The sequence below is a fragment of the Salmo salar genome, chromosome ssa04 (genome assembly GCF_905237065.1).
Source record: "Salmo salar chromosome ssa04, Ssal_v3.1, whole genome shotgun sequence".
Classification (NCBI taxonomy): Eukaryota; Metazoa; Chordata; class Actinopteri; order Salmoniformes; family Salmonidae; genus Salmo; species Salmo salar.
In genome coordinates, this window is record NC_059445.1 from 20,597,651 (window position 1) to 20,623,676 (window position 26,026).

Here is a 26,026-nt window from a genome sequence, read left to right on the forward strand (position 1 = left end):
GAGTCAATTGGAGGTCTACCTGTGGATGTATTTCAAGGCCTACCTTCAAACTCAGTGCCTCTTTGCTTGACATCATGGGAAAATCAAAATAACTAAGCCAAGACCTCAGAAAAATAATGGTAGACCTCCACAAATCTGGTTCATCCTTGGGATCAATTGCAAAAAGCCTGAAGGTACCAAGTTCATCTGTACAAACACTAGTACGCAAGTATAAACATCATGGGACCACGCAGCCATCATACCGCTCAGGAAGGAGACGTGTTCTGTCTCCTAGAGATGAATGTACTTTGGTGCGAAAAGTGCAAATCAATCCCAGAACAACAGCAAAGGACCTTGTGAAGATGCTGGAGGAAACAGCTACAAATGTTTCTAAAGCCACAGTAAAACGAGTCCTATATCGACATAACCTGAAAGGCCGCTCAGCAAGGAAGAAGCCACTGCTCCAAAACCACCACAAAAAAGCCAGACTACGGTTTGCAACTGCACATGGGGACAAAGATCGTACTTTTTGGAGAATTGTCCTCTGGTCTGATGAAACAAAAACAGAACTGTTTGACCATAATGACCATCGTTATGTTTGGAGGAAAAAGGGGGAGGCTTGCAAGCCAAAGAACACCATCCCAACCGTGAAGCATCATGTTGTGGGGGTGCTTTGCTGCAGGAGGGACTGGTGCACTTCACAAAATAGATGGCATCATGAGGCAGGAAAATTATGTGGATATATTGAAGCAACATCAGTCAGGAAGTTAAGCTTGGTCGCAAATCGGTCTTCCAAATGGACAATGACCCCAAGCATACTTCCAAAGTTGTGGCAAAATGGCTTAAGGACAACAAAGTCAAGGTATTGGAGTGGCCATCACAAAGCCCTGACCTCAATCCCATAGAAAATTTGTGGGCAGAACTGAAAAAGCGTGTGCGAGCAAGGAGGCCTACAAACCTGACTCAGTTACACCAGCTCTGTCAGGAGGAATGGGCCAAAATTCCCCCAACTTATTGTGGGAAGCTTGTGGATGGCTACCTGAAAATTCTGACCCAAGTTAAACAATTTAAAGGCAATGCTACCAAATACTAATTGAGTGTATGTAAACTTCTGACCCACTGGGAATGTGATGAAAGAAATAAAAGCTGAAATACATCATTCTCTCTACTATTATTCTGACATTTCACATTCTTAAAATAAAGTGGTGATCCTAACTGACCTAAGACCGGGAATTTTTACTAGGATTAAATGTCAGAAATAGTGAAAAACTGAGTTTAAATATATTTGGCTAAGGTGTATGTAAACTTCTGACTTCAACTGTAATGGCAAATAATGTTTTGGTTTGACAGAGAAGGGAAACTCAGTCCCTGCAATGATACAAAAATATACAAGTCAGTCAGCACAGAGTCAATTTTGTATTTCATTTAAACTCACATAACGTTAAGTACAGTACTTTTATTGCACACAATTATACATGTGACAAGTAAAATAACTTTTATCTGCTACCCTCGCTTTAATAAAATTAATTTTAGAATGCCTTGGAAAAGGTTCAACATAACATTACACACAGCTTCTCTACTTCATGTCAAGTAAACATGAACTAAGGCATATCATTTCTTCATTATAAAACACCAGCATCAAACAACAGGACAAGGTTAAGGTTGTCACTCTTCATAAGTAAAGCATTTTTACAGACACCATCACACCAACCATCACCATATGATTTACTCTGCCTCATCAAACTCATTCTTTCTTCAGTTCACCTCATCCAGTTCCCTATACATCCAAAACCAATAGAATTCACTACAAACAAACTAGCTAGTACTACATAACATGTTACTATACTCTATACATGGCCCATGTGCATTTTCTGCTGGTGTATCCTGAGGTAGCTCCTCTCTGAGAACCTCTTCCCGCAGTGCGTACAGGTGAATGGTCTCTCTCCCGTGTGGACCTTCAGGTGCGTCTTCAGATGGTGCTGGTGGGAGAACCTCTTCTCACACTGGGGGCAGCTGTAGGGTTTCTCCCCTGTGTGGACCCTCTGGTGTCTCTTCAGGTGGTGCTGGTGGGAGAACCTCTTCTCACACAGGTGGCAGCCAAACGGTTTCTCCCCCGTGTGCATCCTCTGATGGCTCTCCATCTGTTTGCGGAAACTGAAGACTTTCCAACAGAACGAACATGGGAAGCACTTCTCTTTGCCACCAGATCTACTGATAGAGTTACTACTACTGTCATTTGTCAATGGGCTTGTGTATCCATTTACTGTTGAGGCACTGGCATTGTCTGAGGTCTGGTTTAACATTAGGAGAGTTTGAGGAGGACGGCCAGGGATTGTCTGTGTTGTCGCAGGGTCCATGTTCCAGTTGATAGATCCTATAGAAGGCAGGCTGAAGGCAGCACCTGTTAGGGGGTTAACCTGAGGCGCCATCAGTCTCTCTGAATCACAACTATAGGAGCAGGACGGAGCATCACTAGCAGAGTCTGTGTCTGTTCTCTCCTGCCGCATACGGACACTTCCTCGTCCCCGCGGACCAAATCTAAACCTCGCCCTGGTCTCAGCCAGTCTGTTGCCATGGAGACTAAGTTCGGTTGTTGTTTTGTATTTGACAGTCTGTTTCTGGTTGTGGTTAACAGTGTTGTTCCCCATCCCAGAGTTGAGGACACGGTCCCATCCACTGACCTCCACAATGTCGCTTCTGGTCCCAGCCTGCTCAGTGATGTCATCCTCTGGGCCCTTGGCTGCACAAGTCTGGGAATCCAAGATGGCCGCCCAGTCTCCTCTGTTTGCCTCCAGCCAGCCACCTTCAGGCAAATGTTACAATCCAGACTTAACAACAGAACAAAAATCATAGACATGGATTTTGTGCGTGTTATTTGCCTGGTGATATCTATGACTGTTATGTTGATATACATTGTATTGTTTATTTTTATATTTCATACAAATTGTATTGATATTGTTTTAGAAATAAAGTACTCATACTGTATGTAGGTTATATGTATTTCTCCCTTACCTTGCTCCCCCATCTTTAGTCCACTCAGCAGGTCAATGCTCTCTGGTCCATCTTCTATTGTCTCCTCTTTGACCAGCAGCAGATCAGGCTTCCCATCCTCCATGTCTACTGACTGTAAGAGATACAGAGTGAGAGGATGTTGGATCAAGAATTCTGATATGAGCACCCTGCTATGGAGCATCTTCTGGTTGGGCAATGAGGGATTGCTATGAGTACTATGCAAACGTGTTAGTTAATTTGACTACCTGACACTCTTTAATGGTTTGATACTTCAAACGCAGGGTCCCACACTTAAAACAAAACTAATCAACGCCTGGGCCCGTATTCATAAAATCTCTCTGAGTAGGAGTGCTGATCTAGGATCTTTCCATATAATCAGATTAATTATGACCTAAAAGGCTAAACTGATCCTAGATCAGCACTCCTACTCTGAGAGGCTTTGTGGATACAGACCCTGACCTAATACCATTCAGACAGTAGTTCACAGTGGACTCACCTCAGTGAGACTGTGTGTGGTCCTGTGCTGCTCAGCTGGTTCCTCTGTGGGTTCAGGAGGAGGTGTAGTCTGGTTGTCCTCCATGACCATGGTCCCCTCAGGGTTGCCCAGACCCTCCTCCTTCACCAGCAGCACCTCTGGACCCTCCTCCTCCTGGAAGAGAGAGGTGATACAGATTACACAGACATACTCCCTCAGGTACGTAAACACAGATAATAAACACACTTTCAACATGGAGTGTTGACCCATCCCCACTATGTTTGTATGTATTAAGGATCCCCATTAGCTGCTGCCAAGGGAGGACCTACACTTCTTGGGGTTCAGCACAATGAAAACATTACATTACCTTTCACAACACATTAAGTGTGTGTCCTCAGGCCACTACTCTACTATCACATATCTACAACACAAAATCCTTGTTATTGTGTGTGTGTGTGTGTGTGTGTGTGTGTGTGTGTGTGTACGTTCTACGTTTGAGTCCTATACTGTAGTTACAGAATGACTTCATTGTTGTTAAGCCCATCATGGAGGACATAAATGATGTTGTGGGTAAATATGAGTCAGTTATGATGTGATCAGACAAACCTGACTGAACTATTTTGACGTGTACAGTAGGTGTTTGTTAGTGTGTAGGTATCATTAGTAAGTAGTCTGGTTATAATGCTCTGTCGGGGGTATGTAGAATAGGGTGAAATCAGGGTTCTGTATACACAAAGCCTCTCAGAGGAGTGCTGATCTAGGATCAGTTTTGCCTTTTTAGATCATAATGAATAAGACTATGTAGACAAGTGGGGACCTGATCCTCAATCAGCACTTTTACTCTAAGAATCTTTGTTGGGCCCGTTTGCAACGCCAGGGTTGTGGGTTCGATTCCCACGGGGGACCAGTACACAAAAATTACAAATAATGTATGAAATGTATGCACTCACTACTGTAAGTCGCTCTGGATAAGAGCGTCTGCTAAATGACTCAAATGTCAAATGTCAAAATGTATCAACAAAAGCCTCTCAGAGTAGAAAATTGGTCGTAAGTGCTGAGAAGAAACATTTTACTCCTACTCTGATGGGTCAAAATAAAAGCTGTGTGTGAAGCCTCTTTAGCCATAACAGTCCCACCTTGTCAACAGATATTTAGGAGACCCCATGAGCTGTCCTAACCAGTTAAGAGTTACCAGCAGGTGTCTTGGTAATGAAGTGAGTCAGTGGTTCCTGTGCCACATGCATTTGCTTTGAAGTTATTCAAATAATGTTTTGATATGTCTATATGATCAATCCATAAATAATCTAGACCCTTTGGCAATTTTGACAATGATTTCACATGGCCTATTTCACATGATATGCCTAAATACTTATAACCACTAGGCTAATAAATAAACACGTTTTTTTTCTCGATTATTTAATTACCAACATCATGCTATTTCATGTTATCCCTTTGGAGCGCAACATCACGTTGTTATAAACAAGAAAAGCCTAAATCGGGCATGCCGGGAAGTTGGGCAACTGAAAGCATTTAGGGCTTATGTTAACTTTGATTGTGTCCGATGGAAAAACCTTCCAAACGTATGCAACATTATCGGCAAGTGATTTGATAAACGGGAGTTCAAAGTTGTTAAAGGGAAGTGACGGGTGTTGGTACAGTATAATGGTAATATTGTCAAAATTCAGCTTTTAACAATCATAAGAATTGGTAAGAAAAAAATGTAAAAGGGTTATGCATGCCAACATATTAGGCGATAATTAAGAGGAGGCAAAGTGATCGTGTCAGGTGAATATTATATCAAACGTTTTTACCATTGCAACATTTAATGTACAGTCACATTCACCGAAGTTGTCAGAAGCGTGCTATAGAGTTCATAACTGGCGATGCCTCATTGTGATTGGTTATTCCCTATCATTTGCAACATGTCAATGAGCGTCATCACTATCTTTCCTTTGCGGTAACTCAAACTGTCGTGATTACCAGCTGAGAAACCTTTCTGAGTTGATTTTACTCCTGGCTCAGAGTTGGTCTGGGCAGTGTCTCGACGTCATCCTAAAACCTACTCTGAGCTGGGGGTTATTTTAGTCTTAAAACAGGTTTTAACTGCTGGGATCTATTCTGAGATGCATTGTGGATACGGGTCCAGATGTGATTTATACTAAAGAGAATCTCAATGAAAGTCTTAGGATGAAAAGTCCCATTTTGTGTTTATTAAACATAAACAAGTTTTAAATACACCATATGAAAACCACATACACATGTCTCAACTAAAAATCTGCATGAAGTTGATAAACTGCATTCATTTCTCATTAAACATGTCTTGGGGCGGGGTGAAGTAGTTGATTGGAAGTAATGAAACAGGTATTTGTGAACATCATATAGCTTACAGTACAAACACAATATGCAACAGACTTTTTAGGCTTATGTGGCTTATACACTGAGTGTACAAAACATTAGGAACACATTCCTGCTTTTTCCATGACATAGACTGACCAGGTGAATCCAGGTGAAAGCTATGATCCCTTATTGATGTCACTTGTTAAATTTACTTAGATCCGTGTAAATAAAGGGGAGGAGACAGGTTAAAGAAGGATTTTTAAGCTTTGAGGCAAATGAGACATGGATTGTGTATGTGTGCCATTCAGAGGGTGAATGGGCAAGACGAAAATGCCTTTTAACGGGGTATGGTAGTCGGTTTAAGTGTGTCAATAATTACAACACTGCTGGGTTTTTCACACTCAACAGTTTCCCGTGTGTATCAAGAATGGTCCACCACCCAAAGGACATCCAGCCAACTTGACACAACTGTGGGAAGCATGGGAGTCAACATGGTCCAGCATCCCTGTGGATCGCTTTCGACACCTTGAAGAGTTCATGCTCTGACGAATTGAGACTGTTCTAAGGACAAAAGGGATGCAACTCAATTTTAAGAAGGTGTTCCTAATGTTTTGTACACTCAGTGCATATCTCACACAATGTCTGGATGCAATATTATACCAAGGAATATTCCAAATGCATCTGTGGGTCTTTTCTGCTGACAACAATGAAAATGTGTCTTTATTGCAGGATTTGATCTAAACGTCAGAAGCTATCGAGTGGAATGATTACTTTCTATGTTATTGAGTGAAATGGTTTTTCTGCTGGTGTATCCTGAGGTAGCTCCTCTCTGAGAACCTCTTCTCACACTGCGGGCAGCTATAGGGTTTCTCCCCTGTGTGGACCCTCTGGTGCCTCTTCAGGTCACCAGCCTGGGCGAAGCGCATGTGACACTGGGTACAGCTGTAGGGTTTCTCCCCTGTGTGGACCCTCTGGTGCCTCTTCAGGTGGCCAGCCTGGGCGAAGCGCATGTCACACTGGGTACATTTGAATGGTTTCTCCCCTGTGTGGACCCTCTGGTGCCTCTCCACCTTCTGGGAGCAACTGAAGCCTTTGTTACAGAACATGCAGAGGAACCGTTTCTCTTTACTATTGCCTGATGTAGCTCCCCCTCCCTGAGCCTGGGCTCTAGCCCTGTTGTTTGAGTTCAACACCTGATCGAAAAGGACGTGGCCGTGTGAATCTGAAGGTCCCATCGACATGGACACTGGGTCGTGATGCCTGAGCTCGTGTAAAGGGGAGTGGGTAACAACATTTTTATTTGTTTCTAAGCTTTCACTGTAATCTAAGAAATCTCTGCCCTGTGAGAGTCCGTCTCCTAGGTGACTATCTGCATTCCATGTGGGAGGAGCATCGCCCTCCACTTTTACAGTCACTTCCTCTACAACCAGACCCTCCCCTTTCTTATCTAGGCACCCTTCAGAGTATACACTACTACTGTACCGGTTCCAGTCCCCTCTAGACAGATCAGTCTGTCTCTCTAAACCCAAGGATATGTTGCCAGGGTCCATCTCTGTAGCGTAAGAACAAGACGGATCATTGCCAGTCTCTAACGCGTCATCTGAGTCCCGATGGGATTGAATCGTCCTCGGGCTTAGGTTACCGTAAAGTAAATACTCTGAGCCGAGAGCAGGAGGACAGCCCCGTGTCTCCAGTCTTTCTGGGTCTGATCTGTGGTCAGATCCTGTGAGTAAAAGCCTTTGTGTTACAGTTAAAGTCTTGGTATCTGTCTCTGACTTGAGGACGGCGTTCAGCGTTCCACTGACCTCCGTGATGCTTCGTCTGGTCCTGGGTTGTGCTGGTGAGGCGGTGGGATCCTCTGGAGTGGCAGGAGCGCCCACTGTAGCTTCAGTCTGGATGTCTCTGCTGTGCCGTGAGTCCTCCTCTCCTTCAGACCTCTCCTGCTTGACCCCAGGACCTGCAGTCTCTGCATCTGCAGACTGACACAAGAAGAGAGGAGGTTATTACCAGTACATGAGTTGAATTGCATAACAATGTCATGGGGAAGTCTCACAAGCTCCCCTATGGCAGATAAATGAGGATGCACATGTAAGCAAGTGAATAGCTGGGGATCGGCAGCGTAGCCTAGTGGTTGGAGCGTTGGACTAGTAACCAAAAGGTTGCAAGATCAAATCCCCGAACTGACAAGGTACAAATCTGTCATTCTGCCCCTGAACAAGGCAGTTAACCCACCGTTCCTAGGCCGTCATTGAAAATAAGAATGTGTTCTTAACTGACTTGCCTAGTTAAATAAAATGGCTAAGGGGAGCCTTTCTGAAATAAACTGGTCACATTTGATGTACTGTAATTTTGATGTAACACTATTACACTAACCTCTATCACGATAACGTGTTGGGTTGAGGTTCCACTCTCCTCATCAACAGTGATTGGTTGGTCATCTCTCCATGTATTGTGTCCCGCTGGCTTCACAAAGCTCCTGTGGCCTCCAGTGAGATGTCCTTCACCTGAGAGAGTGATTGGGGGAAAGATGGGGTTAAGTTCGGTATTGTCAATGCTCAACGGTATATTGTACACTATTGACACTGTCGAGAATTGGCTAGGATATAAGGCAACACTTTTCATAACTTCTTGATACACTATTTATTAATTGATGTATTATGTTCCATGCATCACATTGTTTTCATTGAGTAAATAATTTGAAATGCAGTAAAAAAACATTTTACATTGAGTCATTTAGCAGACTCTTATTCAGAACGACTTACAGGAGCGACTAGGGTTAAGTGCCTTGCACAAGGGCACATCGACAGATTTTTCCCCTCGTCGGCTCAGAGATTCGAGCAAGCGACTTTTTGGTTACTGGTCCAACACTCTTATCCGGTAGGCTACCTGTAGCCCCAATCAAGAATCTGGTTAGAATATAACATTGGGTCTTTGCGGAAGATAGGGGAATTATTGCACACTATCCAAAAACTGACCAAGACCCAATTCTGGGTAACACATCTGGGCCCGGTTTCTCGATAGCGATGGAATTTAGGTTCACGAGTGTTTTAACGGTTCATCTTTCCTACAACGGCCTAATATGTAACATATTTCCCAAAACACCAAGCAGAGAGAACCTTTGCTTAAAGCCAATTTATGCTTGATCCAAAGGCTCCGTACGCAGGGTGTGATGCAATTGCGGAGCATTCGGAGGCTTGTGGAGGCCAAATCGAGCTCCGTACAGCGATGCCATGCGCCTCTTATATTTTGTAACAACGCAGAGGGCTCCGTATAGCTCCACATTGACATGATTGGTTGACGGTAGGTGGGGGTGGTAAATCCACTATAAACACAAACTCACTTCCTTGACAACCAATGAAAAGCTATCAGAAGAAGTTCACAAATAAAAAACCTATTTATGATACCTCGTGTAGGGATTTCAAAAGACACAAAAATGTGTTTGAACTCCTGGAAAGAGATTGGGAAGGTAATAGACGCGGTAAAGAGGTCAATGGAATGCAGACCGTAGGGGATAGAAGGAACTTGGTTTGGCGCACATTCAACAAATCTGATCTAACAAAGTGGATATTTGTCAAATCCATCATGATTGATCTATTGTAACAGGCCCAGAATGTGGTTACTCAAATCCAATTTGAATACATTTGGCTCTTTTCGCTGCATAACATTTAGAGGTTGTCACTTTTCAGGTTTAGAAAAAAAAGACTGCTAAATGCTAGCTCCCATTCGTATAAACTGGTAGCATAGCTAGCATACAGAAAGCGGTGGTGGTGGTCGTCGGTGGTGGTAGTTTTAACTGACAATGACATCGACATGTATTGGGCTTGACATCCACATAAGCATTATACTCAGATTTTTACCTCAACATAGTGTGAAATAGACATATAAACAATAGCCAGTGCTGTGTTTTCATGGACGCCAAGGGAAGCCAGGCTTCCCCAAATATTTGACCAATACATTTTTTTTAAAGGTCTCTTTCATCTCTCTGTTTTTTTCAAAATGTTCCATCTATTTGCAAGGGGCTGAATTTCACGGGAGAAATCATCCGAGCGAGGGAAACAGCCCCCTCTGTCTCAGTATGTGAAGCCCATGTATCTGATGCTGTCTGGAACAAAATACATGTTGCACCGGAGCATTTGATTGATTGATGCCAGCAAGCATTTGGCCTCCCTTGATAAACATTTTTATAAAATAATTAGCCAATCAGCGTAGGTTGTCAGTAGGTTGTCCCGGCGCAGGAAAACGCCAGCCAAGGGAGGCCAGTTTGGATTCGGCTTCACACCAATCAAATCACATCCTAAGCAAAACGTCATTATTGTTTCTGGTCTGCAGTAGCTAGCTTGCTAAATTGGCCATGGATGGAGATGGGGATTTTGACTTGTGGTTTTGACTTAATTCTCTGTACAGGCCAATGATTATGATGGCGATTCAGATCTAACCATGAATTAATGTTGTACCACTGGCCTGAGACGATTGAAGGTCAATATGTAGTCTAGATGTAGCCTTGAAGGCTCACATTAACTAGCTAGCTAACTTAGCTGGTTCATTGTTGCCCATGTGAGGAAGTCAGGATTGTATGCGTTTTAGCTAGGTAGCCGATGACAACAAAAACTAAAAGCGTGCTGTATAACAGAGCCATAGACCGTTTTGCCAACATCAAAGAGAGGAGGATGGCATTGGTGTTCAGGTCTCCGGCAGCCTCTGGAACTGCCGGTCTGCGGCCAACAAGGCAGAGTTCATCTCAGCCTATGCTACCCTCCAGTCCCTCGACTTCTTAGCGCTGACGGAAACATGGATTACCACAGAAAACACTGCTACTCCTACTGATCTCTCCTCGTCTGACCACGTGTTCTCGCATACCCCGAGAGCATCTGGCCAGCGGGGTGGTGGGACTGGAATCCTCATCTCTCCCAAGTGGACATTCTCTCTTTCTCCCCTGACCCATCTGTCTATCTCCTCCTTTGAATTCCATGCTGTCACAGTCACTAGCCCATTCAAGCTTAACATCCTTATCATTTATCGCCCTCCAGGTTCCCTTGGAGAGTTCATCAATGAGCTTGACGCCTTGATAAGTTCCTTTCCTGAGGATGGCTCACCCCTCACAATTCTGGGTGACTTTAACCTCCCTACGTCTACCTTTGACTCATTTCTCTCTGCCTCCTTCTTTCCACTCCTCTCCTCTTTTAACCTCACCCTCTCACCGTCCCCCCCTACTCACAAGGCAGGCAATACGTTTGACCTCATCTTTACTAGATGCTGTTCTTCTACCAATCTTACTGCAACTCCCCTCCAAGTCTCTGACCACTACCTTGTATCCTTTTCCCTCTCGCTCTCCTCCAACACTACTCACTCTGCCCCTACTCAGATGGTATTGCGCCGTCGCAACCTTCGCTCTCTCTCTTCTGCTACTCTCTCCTCTTCCATCCTATCATCTCTTCCCTCTGCTCAATCCTTCTCCAACCAATCTCCCGATTCTGCCTCCTCAACCCTCCTCTCCTCCCTTTCTGCATCCTTTGACTCTCTATGTCCCCTATCCTCCCGGCTGGCTCGGTCCTCCCCTCCTGCTCCGTGGCTTGACGACTCATTGCGAGCTCACAGAACAGGGCTCCGGGCAGCCAAACGGAAATGGAGGAAAACTAGCCTCCCTGCGGACCTGGCATATTTTCACTCCCTCCTCTCCACATTTTCTTCCTCTGTTTCTGCTGCTAAAGCCACTTTCTACCACTCTAAATTCCAAGCATCTGCCTCTAACCCTAGGAAGCTTTTTGCCACCTTCTCCTCCCTCCTGAATCCTCCCCCCTCCTCCTCCCTCTCTGCGGACGACTTTGTCAACCATTTTGAAAAGAAGGTTGACGACATCCGATCCTCGTTTGTTAACCTGTTATGGCTAGGGGGCAGTATTTTCACAGCCGGATAAAAAACGTACCCTATTTAATCTGATTATTACTCCTGCCCAGAAACTAGAATATGCATATAATTATTAGCTTTGGATAGAAAACACTCCAAAGTTTCTAAAACTGTTTGAATGGTGTCTGTGAGTATAACAGAACTCATTTGGCAGGCCAAAACCTGAGAAGATTCCATGCAGGAAGTGGCCTGTCTGACAATTTCTTGCCCTTCTTGATTATCTCTATCCATTACAGAGGATCTCTGCTGTTACGTGACACTTCCTACGGCTCCCATGGGCTCTCAGAAGGCGGCAAAAAGCTGAATCGTGGCTTTGCAGGCTCTGGCTGAAAAAAAGTAGCGCGTTTGGGTAGTGGCTGGTTACAGTACTGTGAGACTCAGGCGCGTGCCCGCGTCGACCCCATGCTATGTTTTCTTTCATCTGTTCACCTAAACGCAGATTCCCGGTCGGAATATTATCGCTTTTTTACGAGAAAAAATGGCATAAAAATTGATTTTAAACAGCGGTTGACATGCTTCGAAGTACGGTAATGGAATATTTAGAAATCTTTTGTCACGAATTGTGCCATGCTCGTGACCCTTATTTACACTTCGGATAGTGTCTTGAACGCACGAACAAAACGCCGCTATTTGGATATAACGATGGATTATTTTGGACCAAACCAACATTTGTTATTGAAGTAGCAGTCCTGGGAGTGCATTCTTACGAAGCACATCAAAGGTAATCAAACTTTTGTAATAGTAAATCGGAGTTTGGTCAGGGCTAAACTTGGTCGGTGTCTAAATGGCTAGCCGTGATGGCTGGGCTATCTACAGAGAATATTGCAAAATGTGCTTTCACCGAAAAGCTATTTTAAAAATCGGACATATCGAGTGCATAGAGGAGTTCTGTATCTATAATTCTTAAAATAATTGTTATGTTTTTTGTGAACATTTATCGTGAGTAATTTAGTAAATTCAGCGGATGTTTGCGGGGGGTATGCTAGTTCTGAACGTCACATGCTAATGTAAAAAAGCTGGTTTTTGATATAAATATGAACTTGATTGAACAAAACATGCATGCATTGTATAACATAATGTCCTAGGGTTGTCATCTGATGAAGATCATCAAAGGTTAGTGCTGCATTTAGCTGTGGTTTTGTTTTTTTGTGACATTATATGCTAGCTTGAAAAATGGGTGTCTGATTATTTCTGGCTGGGTACTCTGCTGACATAATCTAATGTTTTGCTTTCGCTGTAAAGCCTTTTTGAAATCGGACAGTGTGGTTAGATTAACGAGAGTCTTGTCTTTAAGACATGAAGGTCAGTCAATACGGAAAATTTCAAGAACTTTGAAAAAGTTTCTTCAAGTGCAGTTGTAAAAACCATCAAGCGCTATGATGAAACTGGCTCTCATGAGGACCACCACAGGAAAGGAAGACCCAGAGTTACCTCTGCTGCAGAGGATACGCTCATTAGAGATACCGGCATCAGAAATTGCAGCCCAAATAAATACTTCACAGAGTTCAAGTAACAGACACATTTCAACATCAACTGTACAGAGGAGACTGGCTGAATCAGGCCTTCATGGTCGAATTGCTGCAAAGAAACCACTACTAAAGGACACCAATAAGAAGAAGACTTGCTTGGGCCAAGAAACACGAGTAATGGACATTAGACTGGTGGAAATCTGTCCTTTGGTCTGATGGGTCCAAATGTAAGATTTTTGGTTCCAACCGCCATGTCTTCGTGAGACGGAGTACTGTAGGTGAACGGATGATCTCCGCATGTGTGGTTCCCACGGTGAAGCATGGAGGAGGTGTGATGGTGCTTTGCTGGTGACACTGTCAGTGATTTATTTAGAATTCAAGGCACACTTAACCAGCATGGCTACCACGCATTCTGCAGCGATACGCCATCCCATCTGGTTTGCGCTTAGCGGGACTATGATTTGTTTTTCCAACAGGACAATGACCCAACACACCTCCAGGCTGTGTAAGGGCTATTTGACCAAGAAGGAGAGTGATGGAGGGCTGCATCTGATGACCTGGCCTCCAAAAACACCCGACCTCAACCCAATTGAGATGGTTTGGGATGAGTTGGACCGAAGAGTGATGGAAATGCATCCAACAAGTGATCAGCATATGTGGGAACTCCTTCAAGACTGTTGGAAAAGCATTCCAGGTGAAGCTTGAGAGAATGCCAAGAGTGTGCAAAGGGTGGCTACTTTGAAGAATCTAAAATATATTTTGATTTGTTTAAAACTTTTTTGGTTACTACATGATTCCATATGAGTTATTTCATAGTTTTGATGTTGTCACTATTATTCTACATTGTAGAAAATAGTAAAAATAAAGAAAAACGTAAGTGCATGAGTAAGTGTCTCCAAACATTTGACTGGTACTGTATATCAAGGTGATATACAGTTGAAGTCGGAAGTTTACATACACCTTAGCAAAATACATTTAAACTCAAGTTTTTCACAAATCCTGACAGTTAATCAGAGTAAAAAATCCCGGTCTTAGGTCAGTTAGGATCACCATTTTATTTTAAGAATGTAAAATGTCAGAATTATAGTAGAAAATGATTTATTTCAGCTTTTATTTCTTTCATCACATTCCCAGTGGGTAAGATGTTTACATACACTCAATTAGTATTTGGTAGCATTGCCTTTAAATTGTTTAACTTGGGTCAAACGTTCCAGGTAGCCTTCTACAAGCTTCCCACAATAAGTTTGGGGAATTTTGGCCCATTCCTCCTGACAGAGCTGGTGTAACTGAGTCAGGTTTGTAAGGCCTCCTTGCTCGCACACGCTTTTTCAATTCTGCCCACATATTTTCTATGGGATTGAGGTCAGGGCTTTGTGATGGCCACTCCAATACCTTGACTTTGTTGTCCTTAAGACATTTTGCCACAACTTTGGAAGTATGCTTGTGGTCATTGTCCATTTGAAAGACCCATTTGCGACCAAGCTTTAACTTCCTGATTGATGTCTTGAGACGCCAGCAGCATACCACCCTGCATCCCACTGCTGGCTTGCTTCTGAAGCTAAGCAGGGTTGGTCCTGGTCAGTCCCTGGATGGGACACCAGATGCTGCTGGAAGTGGTGTTGGAGGGCCAGTAGGAGGCACTCTTTCCTCTGGTGTAAAAAAATATCCCAATACCCCAGGGCAGTGATTGGGGACACTGTTTTGTGTAGGGTGCCGTCTTTCGGATGGGACATTAAACAGGTGTCCTGACTCTCTGAGGTCATTAAAGATCCCATTGCACTTATCGTAAGAGCAGGTGTTAACCCCAGTGTCCTGGCTAAATTCCCAATCTGGCCCTCATACCATCACGGCCACCTAATCATCCCCAGCTTACAATTGGCTCATTCATCCCCCTCCTCTCCCCTGAAACTATTCCCCAGGTTGTTGCTGTAAATGAGAATGTGTTCCTCAGTCAACTTACCTGGTAAAATAATGGTAAAAAAAAAAATGTTGCTTCAATAAATCCACATAATACACAATACAAAATAGAAGGAAAATGATCTATTTTGTTAAGTGCACCAGTTCCTCCTGCAGCAAACCACCCCCACAACATGATGCTGCCACCCCGTGCTTCTCGGTTGAGATGGTGTTCTTCAGCTTGCAAGCACCCCCCTTTATTCTCCAAACATAACGATGGTCATTATGGCCAAACAGTTCTATTTTTGTTTCATCAGACCCGAGCACATTTCTCCAAAAAGTACAGTCTTTGTCCCCATGTGCAGTTGCAAACCGTAGTCTGGCTTTTTTATGGCGGTTTTGGAGCAATGGCTTCTTCCTTGCTGAGCGGCTTTTCAGGTTATGTCGATATAGGACTCGTTTTACTGTGGATATAGATACTTTTGTACCTGTTTCCTCCAGCATCTCCACAAGGTCCTTTGCTGTTGTTCTGGGATTGATTTGCACTTTTCGCACCAAAATAGGTTCATCTTTAGGAGACAGAACGTGTCTCCTTCCTGAGCGGTATGACGGCTGCGTGGTCCCATGGTGTTTATACTTGCGTACTATTGTTTGTACAGATGAACGTGGTACCTTCAGGCTTTTGGAAATTGATCCCAAGGGTGAACCACACGAGTGGAGGTCTTTTTTTCTGGGGTCTTGGCTGATTTCTTTTGATTTTCTTATGTCAAGCAAAGAGGCACTGAGTTTGAAGGTAGGCCTTGAAATACATCCACAGGTACACCTCCAATTGACTCAAATGATGTCAATTAGCCTATCAGAAGCTTCTAAAGCCATGACATCATTTTCTGGAATTTTCAAAGCTAAAGGCACAGTCCACTTAGTGTATGTAAACTTCTGACCCAATGGAATTGTGATACAGTGAATTATCAGTGAAATAATCTATCTGTAAACAATTGTTTTGAAAAATTACTTGTGTCATGCACAAAGTAGATGTCCTAACGGACTTGCCAAAACTATAGTTTGTTAAAAAGAAATTTGTGGAGTGATTGAAAAATTAGTTTTAATGACTCCAACCTAGGTGTATGTACATTTCCGACTTCAACTGTAGATACTGGTAGGATCGAAAGAACGGCAGCGCTGCTCTCGGATCAGTTTTCTCCATTCAAATCATACCTTAACATAAACATGATTCCACAATACAATCAAGATCATTGAGCACATTAGGCTACATTTCATTAAACATATTGAGGCAAAAATTAGACAGACAAATAAAACTAAATTGAGTGAACATGTATTTCAATATCATTGAAACATACAGGCCTATATTGTAGGTAGGCTATATATATTTTTAAAGCAGTCATCTCAATTTTCATTTTTATTTATCTTTTATCCCTGCAATTGCAAAGACATTGGCAACTTTGTATTTGTAGTCAACTTCGGTGTGAAGTTTTCGGCGGTGACGGAGAGACGGATAACATAAATCTCCTGTGTATAAAGTGACGCTGGAGGGCATCCAACAACCCAGTCAGCTGTTCTACTTGTTGGCTGAGGCAGGCGTTCAATGACGTGCGTTTAAGTGCAACGTTAACTACGGTTTTGGGAAACAGCTTGGAGATTTAACAATCCTCCTACGAAGGTTTTAACGATATTCTTAACATGCTTCCGGGAAACCGGGCCTTGAACAAATACGCAGAGGGGAGCGGGGCGACTTAAGCCAATTTATGCATGATCCGAAAATGTGGTCGGAGGCTCCGTATGGACGGTGTGACGCAATCCGGGAGTCTCCGCACGCAAAGGCCAAATGGAGCTCAGTACCGCCCTGTATAGCTCCGCACTGACATGATTGGTTGACAATAGGTGGGGGCGAGAGGTCCTGTTAAAACACAAACTCACTTGCTTGACAACTTCCTTCAAAGTCTGTCGGTCCTGTTGTTTTTTGATAAAGAGCAACCTAGCGTGTGAGGCTTGGTTATGTATGACACGCTGTAAGAATTGTAAAGGATTTGGCCATGTTTCAAGTGTGTGCAGATAGATGGAGTACACTGAAGAACGGTGTAGTTAAAGCGGTCAATCGAATCTCCTACGCAGAGGTGAGAATTGAGAAAACAAGGGATGCTCGTAAAGATATGGTAGTGGACGCACCACAGCCTGTAGTAAATGTTTGCTGCCAGTCAAAAGATACTGTGTGTTAAAAGGGTGGATTTTGTGGTAGTCATTGCCACAGCTATTAAATGTACGGCACAAGTCTCGTAGAAGACTAAGAAACTGGACATTATTGTGGCTGTGGCAGAAACGTTTTTGGGACTTAAAGATTTTACATCTGAAGACTTGCAAGGGGTACTGGCGCCGGAAGACCTGCCCGCCCAGTTTCCCCTTGAGCCTGAGTAGGGATCAGATCGGTGTAATTTTTTAAACATCAAAGTTGTTTGATTTAGTTTTTTTTATGGGTATTTTGATTCATTTATGGGAATCCTGTTTCCATCCCTCACAGTAGGTGGTGGGATGCACATTAAATTGTGCGATTGCCAATATACCATAGAATACAACTTCCTTCACAACAGCTCCGTGCTGCTCCGCGAAACGCAAGAGGTATGAATGTCCTGACTTCTGTAGCGGCCGTCTCACCGTAAATGCATAAACAATATATAGCCTACCTACAGTATAGGCCTATACTGTAGAAATCGTTTTCATGTTCATTCAATTTAGTTTGTATTTAGCTAATGTAGCGCATTAATGCAAAATGTACCTCTTGCCATTCCCCTGTATCGGTCCATGATCTTGACACTACTGGGACGACTGGCAAGGACGCGCTCTCGTATTGTCCTCTCTGCGCGCTCCCGTGACACCTTAAGTTCCTGTAGCTGTAGTTTCCTCCGCAATGCCCTGTTTTCTTTCTGGCTTTGAGTTATTTCCAAACGAAACACTGCATAGTCGTCGTCTACGAGTTTACAGATCTCTGCCACGGCTGCATTCGCTAGCACCTCCATGATGGAGGCTATTTGAGTGTGAAAAACAATACAGTTGGCCATTGTTAGCTAACATTAGCAGCTAGCTAGCGTTATATAGATAACATCTATCAACCAAGTCCTGTCTCCAACGCGTATGAAAGACAACCTGGGGTAAGTATGTGATGCTGTGCAGTCAAATGGTGTTAATAAACGTCTAAATCAAACCGCTAACGTGGAAATTGTTCTTCGTCACTGTTTACTTCCGTTTACACTGAAGTGAAGAGAAATATCAGCGTCTCGTCAGCAACACGTAAAGTACTTCCGGGTCACGTTGTTTTAGAAATTCTTCAAAATAAAGGTCCCCCGAGTAATAGTAGAAAACTGTCAATAACCTGAATGTATTTAAATTTGTTCATATTTAAGTGACATTTGCACCATGTTCCAAAGTCATATGAATGCCCCCAATGCGAATCACTGTTAATGGAATACATATTGGCTTATAGAGCAAAAGTTTTGTAGGGTCTGTAGAATATATAACTGTTGTCATTTCAATGGGGCTGTTGCTGGCCTTTTGCTCCACCCATTCCACTGGGACCAACCTCAGTCCCCCATGAAATAACACCATACATTCTATAGACCCTACTGAGTATTTCCAACTCCACTTTTACATTGGCACAGAGAATAGTTTTTTCTCTCTAAGACAATAATGTAATTTATAGGCCTACAGTGTATTGCATTGGGAGCAATGGCATGAGTGGAGTAGAAAGGGCTTGCTGGGTATCTTAGACCACAGTCATCCAAGAAATAACACCATATATAGACTAGTACTAGATCAATAGGGTCTGTAGAATATTATGTTCTTTACATTCATTTACTCAAGTTCCAAGCATTTCTCAATGTGCTCCACATTATAATATGATGTATCTTTATATAAAGAGGTCATTCTCTTTTTAGTTTATTATTATTTTAACATTATGCACTATGCAAAGCTGCAAAAATAATTGATTTCGTATCATACACACAGCGTTTTACCGCAGTCTTTTATTTTGAAGGCAAAAATTGGAAAACTGGAAGTCTTAATGTTGCTGCCGGGAAACTAGTGTTGCTGCCATGACGCTTATAAGAGAAATTATGTTATTGGTTAGCGTCCGGTGTCTAAACACTTATGCCAGCATTCAAAACAACTAGGAATTCCAAATCAGAAACTCTGGAATCTTTCTGGAGCTAGTTCCCCCTTGGGCTGTGCCGTGGCGGAGATCTTTGTGGGCTATACTCGGCCTTGTCCCGGGATGGTATGTTGGTGGTTGGTTATATCCTACCTGTTTGGCCCTGTCCGGGGGTTTCATCGGATGGGGCCACAGTGTCTCCTGACCCCTCCTGTCTCAGCCTCCAGTATTTATGCTGCAGTAGTTTATGTGTCGGGGGGCTAGGGTCAGTCTGTCACATCTGGAGTATTAATTTGTCTTTTCCGGTGTCCTGTGTGAATTTAAATATGCTCTCTCTAATTCTCTCTTTCTCTTTCTTTCTCTCTCTCGGGAGCCCTAGGACCATGCCTCAGGACTACCTGGCTTGATGACTCCTTGCTGTCCCCAGTTCACCTGGCCGTGCTGTTGCTCCAGTTCCAACTGTTCTGCCTGCAGCTATGGAACCCTGACCTGTTCACCGGACGTGCTACCTGTCCCAGACCTGCTGTCCCAGACCTGCTGGAACCCTGACCTGTTCACCGGACGTGCTACCTGTCCCAGACCTGCTGTTTTCAACTCTCTAAGAGACAGCAGGAGCGGTAGAGATACTCTCAAAGATCGGCTATGAAAAAGCCAACTGACACTTACTCTTGTGTTACTGACTTGTTGCACCCTCGACAACTACTATGATTATTATTATTTGACCATGCTGGTCATTTATGAACATTTGAACATCTAGGCCATGTGCTGTTATAATCTCCACCCGGCACAGCCAGAAGAGGACTGGCCACCCCTCATAGCCTGGTTCCTCTCTAGGTTTCTTCCTAGGTTTTGGCCTTTCTAGGGAGTTTTTCCTAGCCACCGTGCTTCTACACCTGCATTGCTTGCTGTTTGGGGTTTTAGGCTGGGTTTCTGTACAGCACTTTGAGATATCAGCTGATGTAAGAAGGGCAATATAAATACATTTGATTTGATTTGAGTTCAAATCCCCAAGTTGACCAGGTCAAAAATCTGTCGATGTGTTCATGAGCAAGGCACTTAACCCCAATTGCTCTTGTAAGTTGCTCTGAATGACAAGTTGCTCAAGTCTCCTAAATGACAAAAAAAAACATGTAAATGTAAAATTACTCCTCCCAGGTCTATACCTCAGTCTTCAGAGTCATATATACTGAACAAAAATATAAACGCAACAATTTCAAAGATTTTACTGAGTTACAGTTCATATGAGGAAAAGATTCAATTGAAATAAATTCATTAAGCCCTAATTTATGGATTTCACATGACTGGGAATACAGATATGCATCTGTTGGTCACAGATACCTTGAAAGAAAAGGTAGGGGTGTGGATCAGAAAACCAGTCAGTATCTGGTGTGAGGTGAGGGCGGGGGATGAATGGCACGACAATGGGCCTCAGGATCTAGTCACGGTATCTCTGTGCATTCAAATTGCTATCAATAAAATGCAATTGTGTTTGTTGTCCGTAGCTTATGCCTGTGCATAACATAACCCCATCGCCACCATGGGGCACTCTGTTCACAACGTTTACATCAGCAAACCGCTCGCCCCCACGACACCATACACGTGGTCTGTGGTTGTGAGGCATATGGTAGAGAAATGTACATTCAATTATCTGGAAACAGCTCTTGTGGACATTCCTGCAGTCAGCATGCCAGTTGCACGCTCCCACAACTTGAGACATCTGTAGCATTGTGTTGTGTGACACAATTGCACATTTTAGTGTCCTTTTATTGTCCCCAGCACAAGGCACCTGTGTAATGACCATGCTGTTTAATCAGTGGCTTGATATGCCACACCTGTCAGGTGGATGGATTATCTTGGCAAAGGAGAAAGAGAGAGCGAGTGAGAGTGACCCTTCTACCACAAATACTTTCACCCTTCCACCATACAGCGGGTGAATGCAAGCATTTCGCGAGACTGTACCTCAAAACCTAATGTCTACCTAGCCCACAACTCCACCCTGGACTTGAACAGCCTCTACGACCAGGTCCACCTCTACAAGGCAGCAATCCCAACTTTTTCCAGGACCCTGAAGGACGTCACCCTCAATTGTAGCCCCAGCACCTCACACAGGAGCAACGGACAACCAGCGAGACACCCTCCCAGATGTGCAAGACCCCCTCCCGAAGGACCTGCACTGAGAGAACCCACCCCAAAAGGACCTACATCCAGACCACAGCATCACCAGCCACACCCCAACCAGCTAAGACCACCCCTAGCAAACCCTGGCCACACGCCACTGCGTCAAGGACCTCAACATGACAGCAGGACATATGCCCAGGCCGTGAGCAGAGCAACAGGCCCAACCCCCACTATTACAGCTGCCCAAGGACCCACTGGTTGCCCTCTAGGTTACAGAGAGCTGGTAGTCTCATCCACCAAACCACCAGGTGTGAAACAGTGAAGAGACTCAGGCGGTATGCTAATTTGGTATCGTGCAGACCTAACCCACACTATTAAATGAGTCAAAACAGGAACGTTTTACATTTGGCTAGAAATGAATAAGAGAAATGTCCTCATGTGTGCTACCTATACCCCCCCCCCCAATAGAATCCTCATACTTTAACGATGACAGCTTCTCCATCCTAGTGGGGGAGATCAACAATTTCCAGGCCCAGGGACATGTACTAGTCTGTGGCGACCTAAATGCCAGAACTGGACAAGAACCTGACACCCTCAGCACACAGGGGGACAAACGCCTACCTGGAGGTGACAGCATTCCCTCCCCCATATGCCCCCCTTGACACAACTAAGACGACATAACCAACGAAAACGGGTCACAACTGCAGATCTTTAGGACGCTGGGAATGTACATAGTGAATGGTAGGCTTTGAGGGGACTCCTACGGTAGGTACACCTATAGCCCATCTCTTGGCAGTGGTACTGTAGACTACTTTATCACTGACCCCAACCCAGAGTTTCTTAGAGCAGTCTGTAACGGCTGTCTGGAAGAGGGAACCAAGGTGCAGCAGAGGATGTGTTCATCATTAGAATTTTAATTAAAAAAAAACAAGAGAACACTACAAAATGAACAAAAACGACAGCAAACAGTCCTGTTAGGAAAATACTCAAACAGAAACAATTACCCACAAAACCCAAAGGAAAAACATGCTCCTTATGTGTGACTCCCAATCAGCAACAACGAGCTTCAGCTGTGCCTGATTGGGAGCCACACACACGGCCCAAAACAAAGAAATACCAAAACATAGAAAAAGGAACATAGAACGCCCACCCAATGTAACACCCTGGCCTAACCAAAATAAAGAACAAAAAACCCCTCTCTATGGCCAGGGCGTTACACAGTCACAGTCAGTCCACTGACACCCCTATCAGATCACAGCAGAATCACACTCTACTTGTACAGAGTTATGCTGAATCATGAGGAATCAAAGCCAAAGGAACTGAATAATATTAAGAAATGTTATAGATTGAAGGAAAAAATTGTAATAATAATGAAACAACAAATTCAATCCGTTCTAGACAATTTCCTGGATGAAATATTTCACTGTAATAGTGAAGGTGTAAACTTGACAGTAGAAAACCTAAACAGTATATTTGACCCCTCAGCTTCCCTATCAAATCTAAACATTTCAAGCAGAAAACCTAATAATATTAACGACAATGAAAAATGGTTTGATGAAGAATGCCTTCACTATGGTGAATCACTAAAACAATACAGAAATACACAATGGAAAAAGAAGGAACGACACGTCAGAAATCAGCTCAATGTAACTGACGAATCCATAGAATCGAACCACTTCTGGGAAAAATGAAAAACTCTAAACAAACAACAACACAAATAGATCTATCTATCTATCAATTTCTCCGATCTTTTTGGCTCTATAACAAAGAACAAACAGCAAAAACATATACATGATCAAATACAAATCTTAGAATCAACTATTAAAGACTACCAGAACCCACTGGATTCTCCAATTACATTGAATGAACTACAGGATAAAATACAAACCCTCCAACCCAAAAAGGCTTGTGTGGTTGATGGTAGCCTCAATGAAATTATAAAATATACAGACCACAAATTCCAATTGGTTATACTTAAACTCTTTAACATCATCCTCAGCTTTGGCATCTTCCCCAATATTTGGAACCAAGGACTGATCACCCCAATCCACAAAAGTGGAGACAAATTTGATCCCAATAACTACTGTGGGATATGCGTCAACAGCAACCTTGGGAAAATCCTCTGCATTATCATTATCAGCAGACTCGTACATTTCCTCAGCGAAAACAATGTACTGAGGAAATGTCAAATTGCCTTTTTACCAAATTACTGTATGACAGACCACCTATTCACCCTGCACACCTTAATTTGTTGATTTCAAAGAAGCTTTCGACTCAATTTGGCATGTGGGTCTGCTATACAAATTGATGGAAAGTGGTGTTTGGGGAAAAGCATACATTATAAAATCCATGTACACAAACAAGTGTGCGGTTAAAATTGGCAAAAAACACACACACATTTCTTTCCACAGGGCCGGGGAGTGAGACAGGGATGCAGCTTAAGCCCCACCCTCTTCAACATATATATCAACGAATTGGCGAGGTCACTAGAACAGTCTGCAGCACCCAGCCTCACCCTACTAGAATCTGAAGTCAAATGTCTACTGTTTGCTGATGATCTGGTGCTTCTGTCCCCAACCAAGGAGGACCTACAGCAGCACCTAGATCTTCTGCACAGATTCAGTCAGACCTGGGCCCTGACAGTAAATCCCAGTAAGACAAAAATACAAATTCCATCTAGAAACCGTTGCCCTAGAGCACACACAAACTATACATACCTCAGCCTAAACATCAGCTCCACAGGTAACTTCCACAAAACTGTAAACGATATGAGAGACAAGGCAAGACGGGCCTTCTATGCAATCACAAGGTGCATAAAATTCGACATGTCAATTAGGATCTGGCTCAAAATACTTGAATCAGTTATAGAACCCATTGCCCTTGATGGTTCTGAGGTCTGGGGTCCGCTCACCAACAAAAATTCACAAAATGGGACAAACACCACATGGAGATTCTGCAAAAATATCCTCTGTGTACAACGTAAAACACCAAATAATGCAGGCAGAGCAGAATTAGACCAATACCCGCTAATTATCAAAATCCAGAAAAGAGCCATTAAATTCCACAACCACCTAAAAGGAAGCGATTCCCAAACCTTCCATAACAAAGCCATCACCTACAGAGAAATTAACCTGGAGAAGAGCACCCTAAGCAAGCTGGTCCTGGGGCTCTGTTCACAAATACAAACAGACCCCACAGAGCCCCAGGACAGCAACACAATTAGACCCAACCAAATAATGAGAAAACTAAAAGACAATTACTTGACACATTGGAAAGAATTGACAAAACAACAGAGCAAACTAGAATGCTATTTTGCCCTAAACAGAGAGTACACAGTGGCAGAATACCTGACCACTGTGACTGACCCAAAATTAAAGACATCTTTGTTTATGTACAGACTCAGTGAGCATAGCCTTGATATTGAGAAAGGCCGCCGAAGGCAGACCTGGCTCTCAAGAGAAGACCGGCTATGTGCACACTGCCCGCAGAATGAGGTGGAAACTGAGCTGCACTTCCTAACCTCCTGCCAAATGTATGACCATATTAGAGACACATATTTCTCTTAAGATTACACCAACCCACTAAGAATTGGAAAACAAATCCAATTTTGAAAACTCCCATATCTATTGGGTGAAATACTACAGTGTGCAATCACAGCAGCACGATGTGTGACCTGTTGCCACAAGAAAATGCAACCAGTGAAGAACAAACACCATTGTAAATACAAACTATATTTATGTTTATTTATTTTCCCTTTTGTACTTTAACTATTTGCACATCATTACAATATATATATATATATATATATATATATATATATATATATATATATATATATATAAAAATTGCTTATCACAAATCTCTTATTCATGATCAGTAACTTTCAAGCTCAGAGAAGATTTACATTTTTTAGAAGGAATAGTAATATTATGACTATTTCTACATCACCTCAGTAAGGTAAATATTAATCTGTCCTTTATCTTGCCTAGGTTTACTGTCTCTCTAAAAACAGGTATTTACAACCCTGTTTTAAATGACAAGTTAACAAATGGTTAATGAGGGGTATGTGGTTAATTACCTCCTTAAACAGAAGAAAGCAGGTTGTACACTCTGACCCAGTCAGTCTGGAAGATGATTGAGGGGAGGATGAAAAATATCTGATTTAAGGACAACTCCTACCTACTACCCAGTGCCATGGGAGGGGAATATTGGAAATGACCACAGAAGGTGTTGTTTTTGGACCTCTTCCCCAATGAAAGCATGACCTCAAGGCCATGTCATCTCAGCAGAACTGGCTTCCCTCCAATGGTTGGTTTAGTTAACCCTTGTTTTAAATGTAGTCACAAACATTTCAGAGCAAAGGTCAAGGCTTCCTTTCTGGGAATTCCATGTTTTCTGTTTTCCAGCCCACGGTCACAAGATGGGAGGAACACTCACACAGAGAAAAAACAAGACCCTAGTCACCTTTAGAACCCTGGGCTACTTACTGTATGTTCTAGGATACGTGGCATCCTAAAATGGTCACTTCAACTTCAAATTAGTTGGTTTAAATGAATCACTTGACTTTTCTTATTTTAGTCAATTTCCAAGTTGTCTAGTCATTGTTTCTCAACATTATTTATTATTATTTATTTCTTTTACCACTTTTTCTCCCCAATTGGTAGTTAGTCTTGTCCCATT

General features: G+C 43.1%; 2 protein-coding genes across 2 annotated transcripts in view; both read right to left on the bottom strand.

Annotated features, from left to right (window-relative positions):
* The window catches only part of LOC106602608 (uncharacterized), a 73,550-nt gene extending 55,190 nt beyond the window's left edge, over nt 1-18,360 (bottom strand). Inside the window, exons 1-3 of the mRNA XM_045717532.1 lie at nt 17,861-18,360; nt 8,177-8,307; nt 7,609-7,782 (exon numbers count right to left, since the gene is read on the bottom strand). Of these exons, the coding sequence (XP_045573488.1) occupies nt 7,609-7,782; nt 8,177-8,307; nt 17,861-18,143 (588 nt within the window). The 5' untranslated portion in view covers nt 18,144-18,360. The remainder of the gene's footprint in view (nt 1-7,608; nt 7,783-8,176; nt 8,308-17,860) is intronic.
* Nucleotides 1,421-3,267, bottom strand: LOC106602620 (zinc finger protein 25-like). Its single transcript, XM_045717589.1, has 2 exons — nt 2,992-3,267; nt 1,421-2,782 (listed from the first exon to the last, which is right to left on the bottom strand). The coding sequence occupies exons 1-2, from the start codon at nt 3,170-3,172 to the stop codon at nt 1,827-1,829; spliced, it is 1,137 nt and encodes a 378-aa protein (XP_045573545.1). The 5' UTR covers nt 3,173-3,267; the 3' UTR covers nt 1,421-1,826.
* Nucleotides 18,361-26,026: the final 7,666 nt, after the last annotated feature.